Raw genomic sequence first — 17,716 nt, 5'->3', positions numbered from 1 at the left:
CTAATTCCAAAGCAGATTGTATTTTTTATTGCGTTATAAAATATTAAATGTTTTTCACTGAAAGCCTGTCTTCATCATTTTTATTGCTCCTGCTCCTATGTACAGATTAGTCTTTAGCCCAAAAATCTCTTAGCAGGACACGAGAATCTATATGCCATAAAAAGGATGAAAGAAAGAATGAAATATTAGCAAAGAATGGATGTACCTCAGCAAAGAGAAGAGTTCCATTGAGAGGAGTGAGGTCATATTTAGCTGCCTCCTCAAGAATCCAAATAAGTCGAACTTCTCCCTGCCCCCCTCTGCTCCGACTTACAGTAAGGAATGCATTTGCAGCAGGATCATCAACTGCCTGAGGCTCCTTTATTGTTACCTGAAACAAAAATACATACAAATGAAAAAAAGCAAGCAAGAAAAACATATTGACTCTTTAGAATGTTAATGTGGGCTAAGAAGCGGGAGAAAGCCCCATCCCAATTGGTGCTGTCCAAAGGCAGCACTAAGCATCTTTTCAGTACCACAAATGGGGTTCCCAATGTGGTGTTGAAGCCACCTGCATAATTCCAAGATTTGAATGCAGAGCCTACTCTCAGGAACTGCACATGAAGTTTCCAATCCAGCAGAAGATGGACACAAGCAGAATCTATTTTTGTACACACATCAACCTCATTGCTTTGAGACTACACAATCTCCTTTCTCTACACCAAAATTCCAATTGCTGAGACACACTTCCTGTTTCTATTACATCTTTCATGTGGGAACCAACAAAACAGTATTTGATTTAACTGAATGCAGCAAAAGCATCAATAGCAATACTACAGACTTTGTGAAAACCCTTCATATTCTCTCCTCTTGGCATCTGAAATGTATTTTGTACTGTATTTGTACAACAAGTAAATTAATTTCTTGTATTTCTCAAAGAATTATAAACCAACTCAGCATGTCCTATGGTTGTCTTATATGGATACAACCTAGTGTCCTTCCTGTGCAAGCAGTCTCCTAGCAACAAAGGACTTGAGGATGCTATAAACACATTCTTCTTAATATCCTGGCTACAAATAACATCTTATCTGCAGTATTGCAACCAGTTTTTCTATGACTTCTAATAATAAATCTGTCTGTACAAAACTACTATGTAAAGAAAGAAGAAGATCTAATAGATTAATCAGGCATTGGATTAGAGCAAGGGAAAACAAGCCAGGTCTTCCTTATATTTAAGTCAAAATTTCTCCATTTCTTTTGGTACAGTCAAGAACAGAAAATAACCCAGTATCTCATTCTGAGTTGGGAACCAATTTGATTGCATTGGTTTCTAATAAAAGAGAGATGGTTCTGTAGATCAACTTGTGTTTTGAGAGGTTGCTGGAAAGATAAACCATGAAGAACATGTCCCTCAGTATTCTCTTGAATTCTAGTGCATGGCCTTTGGTGTCTGAATTTAAGACTCATGGATTGCTGGTAGATCACTGTTTCAGGCCTCCTCAGTTCTGAAGGTTAACTCCCAGTAGTCAGTCTTTATTAATACAGCCAATGGCCAGAATAACTCCCAGTAGGAAGGCTGGAGAAAGGCACCAGTTGTATCCAGTAACTTCTTACCTCAACACTGGGTTGTTTGCCCAGACTTTGGCGTGGGCTTGTGATTTGTTGCTATCATATGGGCTTGCAGTCTTTGGAGATCTGCTTAAAGGAGGATGAATAGGAGGGATGAAATGATTGGGACTGTTCAGTTGGCCACTTTCCCTCTTTTGCGGGGAGGTGAGTTGTAGGGCCTTCTTTTTCTCTTTAGTTCCTAACAAGACTGCCTCCAGAAAATCTCAGAATTTTCAACCCTTGCAAGGGAATGCTGGCCAAGTTTGCCTTAGAGTTGATGTCCATCCCCAAGTTACATAGCCAGAGGCTTCTTCTGGTGTCTGTGTTGGAAGCCATGGACCAGTCTTTCAGTAGTAGTGTTCAAAGAGATAGACATCTCCTTTGAAGGCTGTGGAAAGGGAAACCTCTAAGAGTGTCCTTGGTATTCTTATCTAGGCAGTCCTTACCTAAGATTTTCTTCATTCATGTTAATACTGTCCTGCTGAGAACCGATGCCATGGAAGGGCATATACCTAGTGCATCAAGAGGAGAACACAAGACTAACAGCAAACATTGCAGTCCTAAGTATGCTACAACCTAACAAGTGCCTGGACTTTACACTTAGTGTTTTCCTATCCATATTCTATATCATTGGCTATCACTGGCATGGGACAGAGGATAAGATATCAAGACATGGGGTAAGTTGTGCTACACATTATAGTAGCGGATGGGGAAACTCAACATTGGGCAGATTAAAAAATGATCAAAGGTGAAGGATGGCCATGTTGTCCCCAGACCCATTAACAAAATAAAGCAGAAGGTAGAGGAAGGTACTTAGGCTGCACATGGTGGCATTGACAGGATCACTGATCATTCCATCTTCTATTTTACTCAAAATACATGCACATGAGGAGGAAAGCTCACATCTGTCCTAACATTTCCCCATATCATCTTGCAGAGGACAGTCCTCAAACACTTTTGCTTTGGAACACAAAACGTCTTAGAGTAAATAATACCTCCTTACTTGGGATAAACATGTAGTAATATCTCCACAGTTACAGTTTTGAAGTACATAGGTACATAGGAAGCTGCCATATACTGAGTCAGACCATTGGTCTATCTAGCTCACTATTGTCTTCACAGACTGGCAGCAGCTTCTCCAAGGTTGCAGGCAGGAATCTTTCTCAGCCCTATCTTGGAGAAGCCAGGAAGGGAACTTGAAACCTTCTGCTCTTCCCAGAGCTGCTTCATCCCCTGAGGGGAATATCTTGCAGTGCTCACACATCAAGTCTCCCATTCAGATGCAACCAGGGCAGACCCTGCTTAGCTATGGGGACAAGTCATGCTTGCTACCACAAGACCAGCTCTCCTCCGTAAATGTTGACTTAATCGTAAATGTTGACTTAATCGTAAGTCAGTGGAACACAAATAATCACCAGTTTTCTGATTGTGTTCACACTTACATGCTTTTCTTCAAATCCAAATACTCCAACAGGAGAGTCATTTGATGGAATAGTGACTGTCAACTGCACATCCTCCCCTAATCTGGCAGCACCCGTCACTCTGAGTAAGGTGACACTGAACATCTCTAGAATTTCAGCAATGTCATCATCTATGATGGTGATCTCTATCACTCCTACTGCCTAGAAAACAAAAACAGTGTATCATATGAAATGTATCATTACAATTAGCATGCTGAAACCCAGTAAATTAGAGCTTTTTTCGAATGTTATTGAGAAAGTAATGTCTTTTGGCTTTGGGGGGCAGGGAATGATACCGGGTTGGCAGACCTGTATCTCAGTTTAAGTATATTCATTAGAATGTGTGGAGAAGGAGGTGGGAGTGGAGCAAGCACTAAGCCATGGGATCAGGTGACCAAGGGGAAATGGATGGAAGAATGAAAATGTGGATTTAAGCAATAAGTCCCATTACTGTGAGGGAGTGCTGGTGGGAACTTTGTTCAAAATGCCATACTTCTTCCACAACCATCAGGAAAAGGGATTGCCACCTTCTTCTGAAAGCATAGAACGCATAAGGGGAAGGGACAGCCATGCTGGGAGCAGCCGAAAAGCAAAAAGAGCCAAAGCAGCTTGAGCAGCTTTTCTATGCCCACACCAAGCTGGCAACCAATGGTAAGAGAGAGAGAGTGATGGGGGAAAGCACTGCCAGGAGTTGGGCAGACTTGGAACTGTGGGATTGTATCTGGGCAGATTGGGAAAAGGGAGGGACCAAACAAACCACTGTCAGCCAAATCAAACCACACTGTTGCTGACTGTCTGTGGACCAAATCTCTGCTTGTTCTTAAAAGCTCTGTTACCACATTGATCCCTCAAGTAGACTACAGTGGAAAGGTGGAGCCCAGTACTAGCATGACAATGAGTGGAAGTTGCAGTGTTCACTAGTGCATCTAATAACCTTCTAACTTCTTTAAAAAAACTTCCATTTCAATATGGTAATTGTCTACAAGAAATGAAAGCTATGTATGCAAATATTTTTAAAAACAAACTAGTGATTCTGGGCAGATTCTGATCCCTTCTTGACCAGCCCCATTCATATAGAGGAAACCCTCTTTCTGGTGATAGGTACCTGCTTACATGGCGCTTAAAAAGAAAGGTAGGGGAAAGAGAGAGAACTGCGATGGAGATTTCAAAATGATCAATCACCATGTGAAGTACACTGTCATGAAAACAGTGTGTAGTCATTTCAAAGAGACACATTGAACAGTATAAGATGATCTAAATGCATGTCAAATTTGCATCAGCATACCTGTCCATCTGCAAACGTGAGGTTCCCAAAAGATGGTGTAAAATCTTCGAAGCTAGCAGTGGCAGGTGTGGCTTTCCAATATAGATTCACAGTTCCAAACCTTCCCGCCTTTCGAACAACTGGTAGCTTCAAAACATTCTCTGGTGGAGGTACCTCATAACCAGACACTGTTCCACTTATATCCTGGGGAAAAATAAGTATTTAATGAACACAATGAACACTTACTCAGACAAATGTAATGACTACATCTCTTTCATTGAGACTGGGATCTTTACAGTTTATTTAGAACCTTCTTAGTACAATAGTCATCCAAAAACATATCAACCATGTATTCAGATTTAACCAAGATATATAGAAAAAATTCTGCATGTGTAATATAATGGGCTGGTTTAGCTGCACAGAACCAAGATCATGATATCTCAGAATTCTGGGAGCACATGCTCCCCTCCCCATCACACAAGAGTCTTGGTTAGAAACAACTAACTAACTGTTGTTAGAAACAAGCCATGTTATGATGTATGAGCCAACTAATCCTGACTTGTTTCTAATCACAATCATAAGCAAAATTCTTCTGAGGCTCACATGAGAAGATGAGGATTGAGCGTGCACTTCCAAGGCTCTTGAGACATCACATAAAGCCAAGGTTTAATCTTGGCTCCATGTGACATCTGAACTGACCCACTGACTACTGTTGAATGAAGTTTTTGAAAAACACCAAAAAAAACCCAAAACCCTAAAGGCTAAAAACATAAATTTTGACATATTAAGAAAAAAATCAAAATATCCTTCTGTGCTAAGCCTTGAAGTTGAGACCTCATGGCCCTTTTTATCCATTTTACCTAACCCAATAGTATATTGACTCCAGAGGACTTCATCACAATAAAAAACTGACTGCTAAATCTCAGTTTGACATTCCCTTCATGCCACTGTATGAATCCTGGTTCTAGAGTATAAATAGGCAAGGGCTGTACATCCACTAATGCAACCCTCGCACCCCGTGCCCTCTGTGATTTAGTTCTCCACAGCTTGTTGTTGCCACTAGAATTCTTTGCCTTGTGAAGAAGTCCATTCTTTGGCTTCTTATAACAGTAGGGCTATTATAATTCCTTCGCCGATTTTGGTGGATTTCTGACCAGCAACAACACATCCTTAAAAGCCTCTTGCATTTGCTGCTGGAGCAAAAATATCAAGTCCAACCAAGTCATTTTCTAGGCCTACGGTCTGCCTTCAGCAATAATTTCCAATACTATATTGCCAAATGAAGCCAGTTTCAGGGGATGTAGAGTAAGGGTAGTAACAGCAAAGAGCACTGACAGTTTTCAGTTCACCCTCACCTTGGTAGCATTGAAATCAAATATTCCTCTGGGATCATCATTCTCATCAATCGTTATCTCGGCTATTTCTAAGCCAATTCTCTTCACACTTGGCTGCCCTCCAGTGAGAGAAGAGTCCAGCAACTGAACACTGCTAATATTGATTAAAAATCCCTCTTGTAATTCTGGAACATCATCCTGCAAAAAGTGGGGGTGGGTTAAAATACTTTAGCATACTCAAATTATAATTTTAAGTAGTTTTAAGAGAAATAGTTAAAGTACTAATTAAATAGCTATCCATAAAACTAAACAAGACACAGTAGATTAACTGACTAATTCCTCTGATTATGCAAAGGAAGAGAAAATTCCAAATTATACTACAGAAGATTATTTGGGCCATCAAGATATTATAGCAAGATTTAGCCTGTTATAAAATATGGCTATGGCCTATCAAGATCTTCTCATCTCAAGAGGCCAGACTACTCCAAACAGAAAACAGAAACTGGAGCGGGAAAGTTACTTAATTTTAATGTTGACAATCTTCAGTTAAATAGACTGCTTATCAAGTGATGCCTGGAGGTTGAAGACTTGCTGTCTGGACTTTCTCAAAGAAAAAAGTTGTTTTCAGAAGTAAAATTACATGCTCATCTCATAGGCAATGTGTTATACCTAAAGCTAACTGATCTGATTCAGAGTTCTATTGGCTCTGATACATACACAGAGTAGGTCAGAAAACATGAAATATGTTACGAGTAAAAACTACTTATGTAGTTTTTATGTAGTTTTTATGTAGATTTATGTTAATCTATTATATATTTTGAAGGATTTGTTTCCTTGTGCAAAATAAAGCCATACTTCCCCATGACCTACAGATACCAAATTTTGCATGAACAATCCTGTCACTGAAATTAGCGGAATTCACTACCTTTTACACTGAAAATTATTTTTTAAAATCTGTAGTTTAAAAAAAAATTCTGAATACTTCCTAATTACCGAAATAAACCAAATGTTGCGGAGTGACCCACTTTTTCAATATCTGCAGATATGAAGGGGTTAAAACCCACACATCCATGGTTCCTAGAGGGCCGGAAGATTACCTCAGAGGTCACTTCTGGCCACCATTTTGTTTCACAGAGCCCAGAAGGAGGCAGGAGGAGCCATTTCGTGGCTCATTTTAAAAATACCGGAGTTTCCCCCACATTTTTTCATGGTTTGTGGGGGGCATTTTGCTCTTTGAGGGGCATTTCTGGGTACATCAGCACTGTGCGGAGAATACCATAGTAATTCTTGAGTCATTGGGGGGGCTATTTTGGGTCATTTGGGGGTCATTTTGCACTTAGAATTTTTTTGCTCTCCATCCTAGAACCTAACTTCCCTTTCCCCATAACCCTAATGCCTCGTTACTTGTGTTTCCATTACCCGTGGCAGTAAGCAAGGAACAGAACCCCTGCGAGTAACAAGGTTCTCCTGTACTTTTTACACCAGAATATACTTGGATAAAGATTTGGGAGTTTTTGTATTTGGGGGGAGGAATTCTGAATATAATCATCTTATTTTAATGCTTACTGTTACCAATAGATTTTTAACAGTCAATAATCATATCAAAAATTTCAAAAATACATGATGCCCAAGAAAAGCAGATCTTTTTTGGATTCAGATTATGCTACTGGTAGGCTTCTCTGGATGTCAGCCACTGTTCCCATAAAAAACTCCTTCACTGCAGTAAAGCATATCTATATGCAAAAGAGGGCACACACAGATCTGTTGTCTCCAGTTGAAATGAATGGGGCAACCCATGTGACCTGAATTCTAGGTTGGGGTTGAGCTAAGTACATTCTGATGAAGTTTTAAATTATGAAATACTATCCTATTTTTATACAATAATTCAAGTCAACCAGAAACACATTTGTATTATTCATAAATTATTCAATCACAGGCCTGCTAAGATCCTGAACACATCTTTTCAAATACTCACCGGCAAAATGGCTACAGTTACAGAAACTATTGTCATGTTGTCTGCCATAATAATGGTCTTGTTTTCTAATGTATAATCCTCCTTTTCCATTGCTTGATTGACAAGAGGAAGTGAAAAAATAGCTTTGGGAATCAACTGAACACTGATATCACCAACAAATCCTTGTTCTCGGATAATATGTAAAGTAACAATGGCGGGTTTCTCTGAAAGATGGAAAAACAAATTTGTAGTAAATGGCCTCCTATCTCTATGGTATAATTTCTGTAATGGTTGATTTGACTCCAGCTATTTCAGTAAGCTATTGCTGCCATGTGACCAAATTCATCAAACAGCGAGTGTACTCCATGGATGAAATCTGAGGATAGCATTTTAGAATACTTCAAAAATACAGGAATCCCTGATGAATCTGAAGGACGAGATAACTTAGTGGAGTGCAAGGAAAAGCATGTACTCCCTAATTTAAAAAAATTGCATAATCTTCTTGCTTTTACTAAGCACTTTACATTCACCTTCCTGGCACCCCAGAAATTCTATCAGTACATTGCATTCACCTTAACTCCAAAATCACAATCAAAATTATTTAAGAAATGATGCAATGATTCTGCTGACAATAGTTGGTGTTTCATTTGTTCAGTTCCTGATGTCCCAAATGCCTAACATGACTAACTGAAATGACAGTGATGACTCATATCTCCTTCAATAAATTGCATTTTCTCCAGGAACAAGGAAATCTGAACAATCAGGATGAAAGCCCTGGATTTAGAACAAAAACTGGTGAAACAGCCACAGCAATGAAGCCATAAAGGAGCCCCTGGTGGCACAGTGGTAAAATTGCCGCCCTGTAACCAGAAGGTTACAAGTTCGATCCTGACCAGGGGCTCAAGGTTGACTCAGCCTTCCATCCTTCTGAGGTCGGTAAACTGAGTACCCAGAATGTTGGGGGGCAATATGCTAAATCATTGTAAACCGCTTAGAGAGCTTCCAGCTATAGAGCGGTATATAAATGTAAGTGCTATTGCTATTGCAATAAAGGAAATATTTTAAAAGTGCTTCAGGTGAATGTTGAACAAAAATATTCACATTTCTTTTTGAGTTCACTTATTAAATTATACATTGCCGTGCACATTTAAATCATGACCCAAACATAAATAATTTAAATGTCAACTTTATGTTATTTATTTTTCCATTTATATCCCACCTTTTGTCAAGACTCCAAGGTGGCTAACAACATAAAATAAACAGTACAGCAAAAACAATGAAGTCCTGTACATTAACTATAAACACACACACACACACACACACCAGTAAAATAATCAGAGAAAAATATTGGAATATGTCACATCAGCAAATTTAAGAAAATCAATTGAATTAATAATTGTCTCCATTTCTGATGTTGAACATAAAATGTATCAAATGCTTTTAACAATAATAAAATAATACTTGAGTATATGATGTAGTACTTTTTGATGATCAAATGCTGTGCATATACATTTTCTCAGCATCTATTATTCTCACATTGTTGGTGGGGGCAGAGGTTAAGAGAGCAGAAGTTTGCCCAAGACTACAAGCAATTTCATAGCTAAGGAGAAATTTGAACCACGAACTTTTGCAGATGGAATGTGCAGCCATGTTCAGATATAATGGGGAAAACATGGTTTCCCATTATGAGAACAAGCTTTGGAAAGCTGAAGGCTCATACTCTTCCTGTCTCCTCGTGTATACTGCATACTGCAGTTCTGCACTATGCATGAATTCAAAGAACTGTTAACTAGAGCTAAAACAAGTCAGGATATTAAACCAGGATCAAACTGCAGAGCAGTAATTCAGATAAGCCATCTCCTTTATTGCCCATATGATTGTAAAAAGTGCCAAGAGAATGTCAGGATATCCACAAAAGATGTCAGGACAGGCACACTGTCAGTGCATCTCACTTTTAACAAGGTTACTTGGGAAAGAGTCGTCCAAACCAGCCCTTTGCCAGGTGCTTCTCTTTATACTCAGACACAAAGCTGAAACAGTTGCCAGAAAGAAATTTGGAATACTGCTACTTCTACTACTAATAATACTAAATACTAATAATTAATTAAATTATTGTTGCTGTTATATGGCTGCTCCATAACAAATATGTTTTTCTTCTGGACATTCACAATAATTGTCTCACCATCAGGTTCGGCTACTTTAACAAAGAGGGAATCTGTGTGCCATCCCACTACACCATAAGGAGAGTCATTAGGTAAAATGGTAAAGACAGCTTTGGCTCGGTTTGGGTCAATGGCTGCTCCTCTTTTGGGATCCTGAATACCCACAGTGCTGGCATGAGTGAGAGTTATAGTCACCATCTCTGCAACTTCAGGAATGTCATCTGCAAGGACTGTCAAGGTGATTGTTGATAAGGCTTGCCCTTCTGAAAATGTAATCTAAATAATTGAAGGGAAAATATATGAATAATTTATAGGATAACAAGTTTTTTGGCATAAATGGTGCAAATACAAAATAATTTAGGGCACAATCTAGCTAAATTATTTTAAACACTGTGCTCTTAAGCCTGTTTAAATCCCACAGAATTCACAAGGTGAGATTTAAGCATGGATTATATTTTCCCACTGAGCAGAACTTTAAAATACTCAACACTGTCCGAATACTGTCAATTTAACTAAAACACAATGAAATCATCCAATGGGATAAACTGAGTATATTTGTACTACTGAAGAAAGCCATTAAAAAACAAACCACTATTGTCAGTAAACAAAATTGGTTTCCCACTCAACAAGAACATTATTTAATGTTCTAAACAGTGATATAGGCATTCAGTTGAAATGAAAAATAAATTTTATTGTAAAACAAATACAGTATGTGATGTTTTGAGATGCTAGTTGTCAAACATTGTTGGATATGGCCTACCTGAACAATGTCACTGGCTCAATATTAATTTGGGTTGTCCATCTTTTTTTAGAACCACTTTTCAAAAAAAAATGTGGTATTAAAATAAGAATATATCAGTTATGTTAAGCAAGCAGACCATCCTATAAAGAATAATGAGTTTCTGGCATAATGAACAAATATTATACTTGAAGTTAACAAAGTTGACTGCTTAATCATTTTAGTATAATTGTTGTCATCAAAAATAAACATAATACAATTTTTAAAAGTTAACATTCACTTTTTAGGACTTGCATATGCAAATTGGTAATTAACTAGATCACTGAAACTAGAAATTGAAATGTGCTCTGCAAGTAATTTTTTATTTGTCAAAATACATACCACTCCTGATGTTGGAAATATATCACTAACGCTCCCATTGGCTATCCACTGTACTGTAACACGTCCATAGGTACCTATTACGCGTTCAATATTCAAGGTGATCAAAGTATCTTCTTCCAATTCTTCTACTTGTTTAAATAAAGAATTCTAAAAATGTATATGAAGCAGAAAAAACATTTGCATAATAGGTATGTAAAACAATGTTACAAGGATCTGATCAATATAGCATAGAAAAAAAGTGGGTTTCCCATTTAATTCCAAAATCAACACATATGGAATTTTAGACATGAAGTGACCTGCTCTTTTCAAAGATTTTGGCTCGGATTCAAAGAACAAAGAGCAGAAGGAGAAAGTGCTATTATATGGATTCTTGTAGAAGCACTAACAGAAGACTCCTCACAGTACAGTGCCAAAATATATCAGGCACAGTTACAGTGCAAGAAAATCGGTGAATAAAGAAATACAGGCTATACTACATAAACTAATGGATCATAGAAAGGTCTTGAAAATAATTTCTCTGGATCTGATGTCACTATTTCCATGCAACATTTTTCTGCTAGATCAGAAACAGCCTTTCTGTGAGGGGAAGGGCACTTTTAAATCTAAGCTTCCAGTTTCATATAGCAGTCATGAAGCTGGTTTGTAGTAGTGGCTAATGTTAAAACTGGACAAGACAGAATTTCCAGTCACCCACAGAGTTCACTTGCTGACCTTGGGTTATGCATACTTTCTTAGTCTATCCTATATCATATGGTTGGGGTGGGTTATAAATGAACTAAATAGAATAAATTGTCACTTTCACTCCTGAAACTTCATCTCATATCATAACAAATTCCAATGTAATATATAAATAAGTGAATCACAATGAGGAAACTCAAAATTCTCAATTAGAATCATGAAGGGATATTTTCTTTGGAGCATCCCTTTATGCCAGGTTTTAACCTAATCTATTTACTTACTTTAATATAAAGTGGTGCAAATTACATCAGAATAATATGTTTATACCGCATGTTACTGACCTATTGCAAAGACATTCTAATATAACTCAATGTTACCTGGGCAAATGCAATAACTCCATGAGCATCGTCATTAGAGGGAATAATTATGGTAACAAAACCATCAACACTGATTTCTGCCCCACCCTTTGGATTTTTCAACCGTACTCTAAAGAATTCTTCTTCCTCTGGGTTTGTGTCATCAAATATATTGATTGCCAGCACAACTTCCCTGTCTCCAGGTTCAAATATCAGTTCACCTGAACTAGCATAAAAACACATACAAATAGCATAATTATATTTAAGGGTTAGTTTCCCAATACATATATAACAAAAATCATGAGTTGGACCCCAAGATTTGTGGGCACAAGGAAGCTTATGCAAGAAAATCTTCTCACCCCCTTCTCCCCACAGCAGCCCTCTGAGCTGTCTAAAAAGATTATCTTGGTGGTTGGGGGACTCTTGAGAATGGGGATGGGAAGCAAAGAGCTGCAGGGGACACTTCCCCACGCCATGATCAAGCTCCTTCTGTGAGCACAGCTCTGCTCCATCCAACACTCGATCCTACCTCAATCATAATGGTCCCCCAACTCTTGGGAGCAGCTTTTTGGATGGCACAAAGGGCTGCAGTGGGGAGCTATGGGTTAAGAAGCTTGCTTGTATGAGCTTCCTTTTATTTCCACATCTTAGGTTCCAGCATTCCAACCCCATGGTCTTCTCATGGCAAAAATAATTAATCCTATCTCTACTTATACACAAGTTGATAAAATGTGGCACATGTTATTTCAGTTACTGTTTGGTTATTTTTGTTTAACGGTAAAGTGTGCTGTCAAGTAAGATACAATAAACATCTTACTTATACACATTTTAAAGAAACTGCTTATACTAGAATTCCCATCACCCACATCCCATTTGGATTATTCTTGTCTCCATGTGAGCCAACGTGTGGTATGTGGACCTCTAACCCTTCCTTCTTTTGTACTCTAAGAGATGGGGACTCAGAAACAGAACAGAGTCAACTCTTTTGGACTGAAGTGAGCAAGATGCCAGATTATGAAAGATCTTCACCTACATGTAACCTTCATTTCTTATTTGTTTAAATGTCACCTCCTGTCAACATGAATCAAAGAAACCATAGATTCTTTGTCTCCAAAATTAGTCCTTGGCATTGCTCAGCCTCCATCTATGGTATAACCTTTATAATTTATCAAAGAAATTTTATCTCAGCTTCCTGGACTTGGTCAGTCCTGCCAAGATCTTGACTATCTTGGTCTCTTTCTTTCTCAGGTTACTATCCTGTCTTATCCTTTCCTGTGCTCCAAGCCTGCTCCATGAACTGTGTCTCCAGTTATTGATTTGTGCTTGGCTTCCTCATTACAGTACACAATAACATCAGAATCCAAATGTGGAAACTGATAAGATTAAGGTCCTATGCAGTTGATGCAGAGAGGCAAACAAGAAGATGAAGGAAACAAAGGTACTTTGGAAATTATAATGAATTAAAACATTTGGAGAGGGAGAAGTGTCTAGCAGCAAGGCAAGGGAATAAAATCAGAAACCTACCTAGGAATAAAATCCGATTGGTTGGAGACTGAGGTCAGCTCATAAATATAGGAGCAGGAATCTCCAGACAGAATGATTAGACTTCTGTTGGAATTAAGTGATCTTACATTGATAGTGGTGAAATGATTGGCAGAAGGGGCTTCCAGCACTGGAGAGAACTGATTTATTTCTGAATTCCAGGAATAGAGAGCTGATTTATCCTTGCTGGCAAACAGCATATGGACTGTATCAAGAAACATAAAAGAGGAAGAACTTTAGAGAGATACATTCTAAACACTTCTATTGAAAGAAAAGAGGAACCTCCAGGTTAAGTTTGCTTTCAGCGTTTGCCACATTAGAACATTTACTTAACACGCAGGTAGGTCCAGGTAGGGCTGCCCAAGCCTGGGTAGGACTGCTCATGTGAACAGCCTCCTACAGTGCCCAAAGAAAATTGCTCTAGTTACAAACAGTATTAATGCACAGGCAGCAAAAGAGACATATCTGCATTCTTCACACATGATGGTGTTTGTGCTAGACATAGTTAAAAATACCAACTATGGTTGTGCTTCCAAATGATTTAAAGTTGTTTGTCTACTCTTTTTTTTTTTTTTTGCATCTGCTGAGGACTCAGCTTCATAAGGTCATACTCTCACTCCAGTTGCCATGGTGCAACCACTTCTTGAGGTCCAGCAATGCCTCTAACTGCAGTTTATCAATTGTTTATAAACACAAACAGAATGTGAAAGTGAATTAGCCATTATTGTGGTTTGCAAACCAACTTCAAACCATAGTTTCAGATTCTGGTTTCTTGGCTCCAAATAAATCATGAGAAGGTTCAGGTTTAGCTATTTGGATAAACAAACCATGGTTTCACCTTATGTCTGAAACTAGCCTCAGTCTCCAATGTGGACATAATATCCATGTAGGAAAAAACATTGCATAATAACAGACCTGCTGGATCAGGCCCAAGGCCTATCTAGTCCAGCATCTTGTTTCACACAATGGCCCACCAGATGCCTCTGCAGAGCCCACAGGCAAGAGGTATGTGCATGCCCTCTCTCCTGCTGTTGCTCCCCAGAAACAGCAGGGGAGCAACAGCAGCCCAAAAAGGATATACCTTTTTCAAACATACCTAAACCTGAGGGTGGGAGAAAGGTGTGGATTTCATTCACAGCACTGATGTAAAGAGACTGAAAATGTCTGAAGGAAGATTGGCCTGTTTCCCACACAAAAACTTCACATGTACTGTTGAGCTCTGTAGAAAAGAAGTGGAAGAATATGAAGCTTGTATATGCAACTCCTTAAATCAGATAATCAAATAATTGTTTTCATAGTGCTACAGTGCAATAAGTTTATTAACAGTACCTGAAAGTATATTTTCTGTTTTCATATCTTAAGAACAGGAGTTATACAATTTCACTAGAATTACAGTTAGAACCAACTACTTAATTTTCTTTATGCTTTTACAAGATCTAAGTGTCATCATAATAAACATGTTTAAAAGCAAATAAAGCAAAAACAAAAAAACTGGCTGATATACACAGTAAGGCATCACAGACACATGGAAGATGCTTCTGCACTCTGGGAAGTTTGCATAACTGCGCCACACTCAGCACACAGCGGGATGGAACAAATGTTGACAATTTATACTGCTTCTGGAAGTGCCCTGTGCCATCTGAAAATAAGTCACTGAGGGTTGTGCAGTCCTCAAGGACGTTTTCAAGACACTTCTGGAGGCACATCTGGAGGCAGTGAAGTTTGTCGACATTCCCTCGCCCCGCTATGCAAGCAAGCACAGTGTTACTGGGGAAGCTTCCCACAATATGGATGTGTCTTCCTGGCATGTTTGCAGTGCCTTGCTCTGGATAATTAAAAAATGCCAGCTTCATGTTTCTATTTTCATATTAAGAGCTGAATCAATGTATTTCCTGTCAAACAGATCTTGTACATTTGAATACCTTTTCCAAAAATTAAGTAGACATCAGATCCCGAAGTCAAGGCTTTAGCTTGCGTTATTCCATATATTGGCACTTCATGAAAGGTTCGAAATTTGTTGTCTGACCACTGGTACAAAAGAGGGGCTTGGGTGGAGACTGATGGAACTACTACTAGATAAATAGAGCCTCCCCTGGGAAAAACATCGACACTTAAAACTCCATTCACAGAAAGCTGATGATGGAATTCAAACATGCCATTGTTCCAGAAGAAAATCTGAAAAATGAGAAAACTAGATAAAATGGAGAAACTGAAAGAAATCAGATGTTACCTTTATATTTCATTGTCTTATGCATGCTGTTTCTTTTGACAATGAAAAACCAGAATATATCTACTGTATCTCATATATATTGTACTTTCATGTGGCTAAACAATTTGAGCCATTTGACGAAGTATCAAAATTGTTAGGGTACTTCCACAAGAAAAAATTGGTACCAGGGATATGCAGAAAGTTTCAATCGTGAAACATTTCAACTAAAAAATGGGCTGTTTTCAGTGTTTTGAGCTTGAAACAGTACATCCTCTAAAAGGAGGGCCTGTTTCAAGCTTGGAGCAGAACAACCCCATTTCAATAAAAATATTTTAACATTTTGAGCGCCATTTTGGAGGCCTGTTTTTAATTTGCTGATTGTTTTTTTTGGCACATCCAATTAGTTTGCAATCTCATTGCTTCTTGCTTAGCTTGTTATAATAGAAATAAAGTGTTGTCATGAGCAACTGTGCCCCCATTGGCTGGGGGGTGCGGAGACAGGAACACAAAAATAGGGAATTTCAAATTCAAAATATATTCAAAGGGACTGGGAGACACAGAAAGAGCCCTTACACTGTTCCTTTTGTGAAGAAAAGGACAGGAGAGGAGGAACGAAGGCCTGATTTTGTGTGTGTATGTGTGGTGGAGGGGGGCGGTCCCAGTATATGGTTTTTGCTGGATCTCAGATTGACAAAGGCAGAACTTATGTGCCTTCTTTCATTGAGTTGTGGTTTGTTTTGTTTGTGATATAGTTTTGTGGAGATAAATGAACAATCGTAGCTGGCTATGTGTGTGTGTGTTACACAAGAAATATTGTGTAATATTTCTTGGTGATTGCTTTGATGAGTTCCATGTCTGGCCTTGAGACTAACTAGTGCTTCACTCAATTCCCTGGTCTTCTCTGCAATGCAAGGTGTACTCAGTCAAAAAATGTGGCTGAAGTTGCTTTAGCTGAGCTTATGGCTACGCTTGCTGCTAACTAAGGGTGCTGCTGTGGCAGCAGTTGCAATGCTAGGAAGTAACATAAGAAGCCATAATTGTGTGAGAGAGCAACTTGTGCCAATGATGTAATTGCAGTGCAGGCACTGTGGATGGCAATGGATTCTGGGTCAGTGATTCTTTTTCAGACTGTTTGAAATGTGTGTTCTGTTGTTGGGAGGGACAGATTCCCTTTTACTGTGTTTATACAGTATTTTTCAAAGAAGGATTGCAAAATGCATTGCACTCTGTGAGTGGAGCTTGTTCCAGTCATAGGGAACAATAGGGAAACTTGAAACACCCTATTGTTCCTCATGGGTAGCTCCTGGGAAAACCAAAGTGGGTTTTGTGGTAGGGCATGGTGGGCACTACCTACCACTCAACCCACACAAGAAATGGGTAAGTGAGCAATATTTTTTAAAAATTAAGCTTTCCCCCAAACCCACACAGGATCCTCCTCATTACTTGGTAGCAAAGTTGGATGATTCCCACACCTTCCCCCACCCACAAGTAGTTTGCTCACCTTAATAATTTTAAGGTCTCTTAGTTGGCAACTAAGCAGGCAGAGAAAACCCAGCAGAAAAAGCTGCATTATCTCTCCTCAGAGCAGAACAAGAAAGTGATGTCAAAATCACATCAGCCAATGAGGTGTGTTTTCAGTCTCCACTGTTCTAAATTAACTTTAAAGGGTATTTTCTTGAAAACTAAAAATTAAACAATGATTTTTGTTTCACTACCTACTATTTATGTGACTGAATGTAGTTATGGGACTGATACAGAAATCTGAAAGTTAGGAAAATACCCCATGTTTTAGGCCCCATGCAAAAACTGACAGAACCTTGCTCATGTTATTTGATTAAGAATTTTTTGGGGAAATGCAGTGGGTGGTGGGCATCATGGACCAGCTCTAGTTAAGATGCAGACTATGGGACCCCCGCCTTCACAAATTAAAACAATGTTGGATTGGAAGAGGCAAGATTTGCAAAGGCATTTAAAAATGTACCATACATGAAACAGTATGGAAGGGTGCAGGAATTTCTCTTTCACACACTTTCAGAGTTACTTGATAGGG

At 38.7% G+C, this 17,716-nt stretch overlaps 1 protein-coding gene across 19 annotated transcripts in view; it reads right to left on the bottom strand.

Annotated features, from left to right (window-relative positions):
• Positions 1-17,716, bottom strand: part of ADGRV1 (adhesion G protein-coupled receptor V1) — a 457,213-nt gene that overhangs the window by 277,502 nt on the left and 161,995 nt on the right. For all 19 annotated transcript variants that reach the window (XR_008315167.1, XR_008315166.1, XR_008315164.1 and 16 more), the window contains 11 exons: positions 15,380-15,632; positions 14,554-14,676; positions 13,440-13,662; positions 11,937-12,141; positions 10,882-11,028; positions 9,782-10,037; positions 7,621-7,823; positions 5,667-5,843; positions 4,333-4,515; positions 3,030-3,209; positions 206-370 (listed from right to left, as the gene is read on the bottom strand). Coding sequence is in view for 13 of the 19 variants with exons in the window: in XM_053290676.1 (XP_053146651.1) it covers positions 206-370; positions 3,030-3,209; positions 4,333-4,515; positions 5,667-5,843; positions 7,621-7,823; positions 9,782-10,037; positions 10,882-11,028; positions 11,937-12,141; positions 13,440-13,662; positions 14,554-14,676; positions 15,380-15,632 (2,115 nt within the window). In the remaining 6 variants the exon portion in view is untranslated. The remainder of the gene's footprint in view (positions 1-205; positions 371-3,029; positions 3,210-4,332; positions 4,516-5,666; positions 5,844-7,620; positions 7,824-9,781; positions 10,038-10,881; positions 11,029-11,936; positions 12,142-13,439; positions 13,663-14,553; positions 14,677-15,379; positions 15,633-17,716) is intronic.

Source organism: Hemicordylus capensis, chromosome 2 (assembly GCF_027244095.1).
Source record: "Hemicordylus capensis ecotype Gifberg chromosome 2, rHemCap1.1.pri, whole genome shotgun sequence".
Taxonomy (NCBI): Eukaryota; Metazoa; Chordata; class Lepidosauria; order Squamata; family Cordylidae; genus Hemicordylus; species Hemicordylus capensis.
This window is presented reverse-complemented; position numbering and strand designations above follow the sequence as displayed.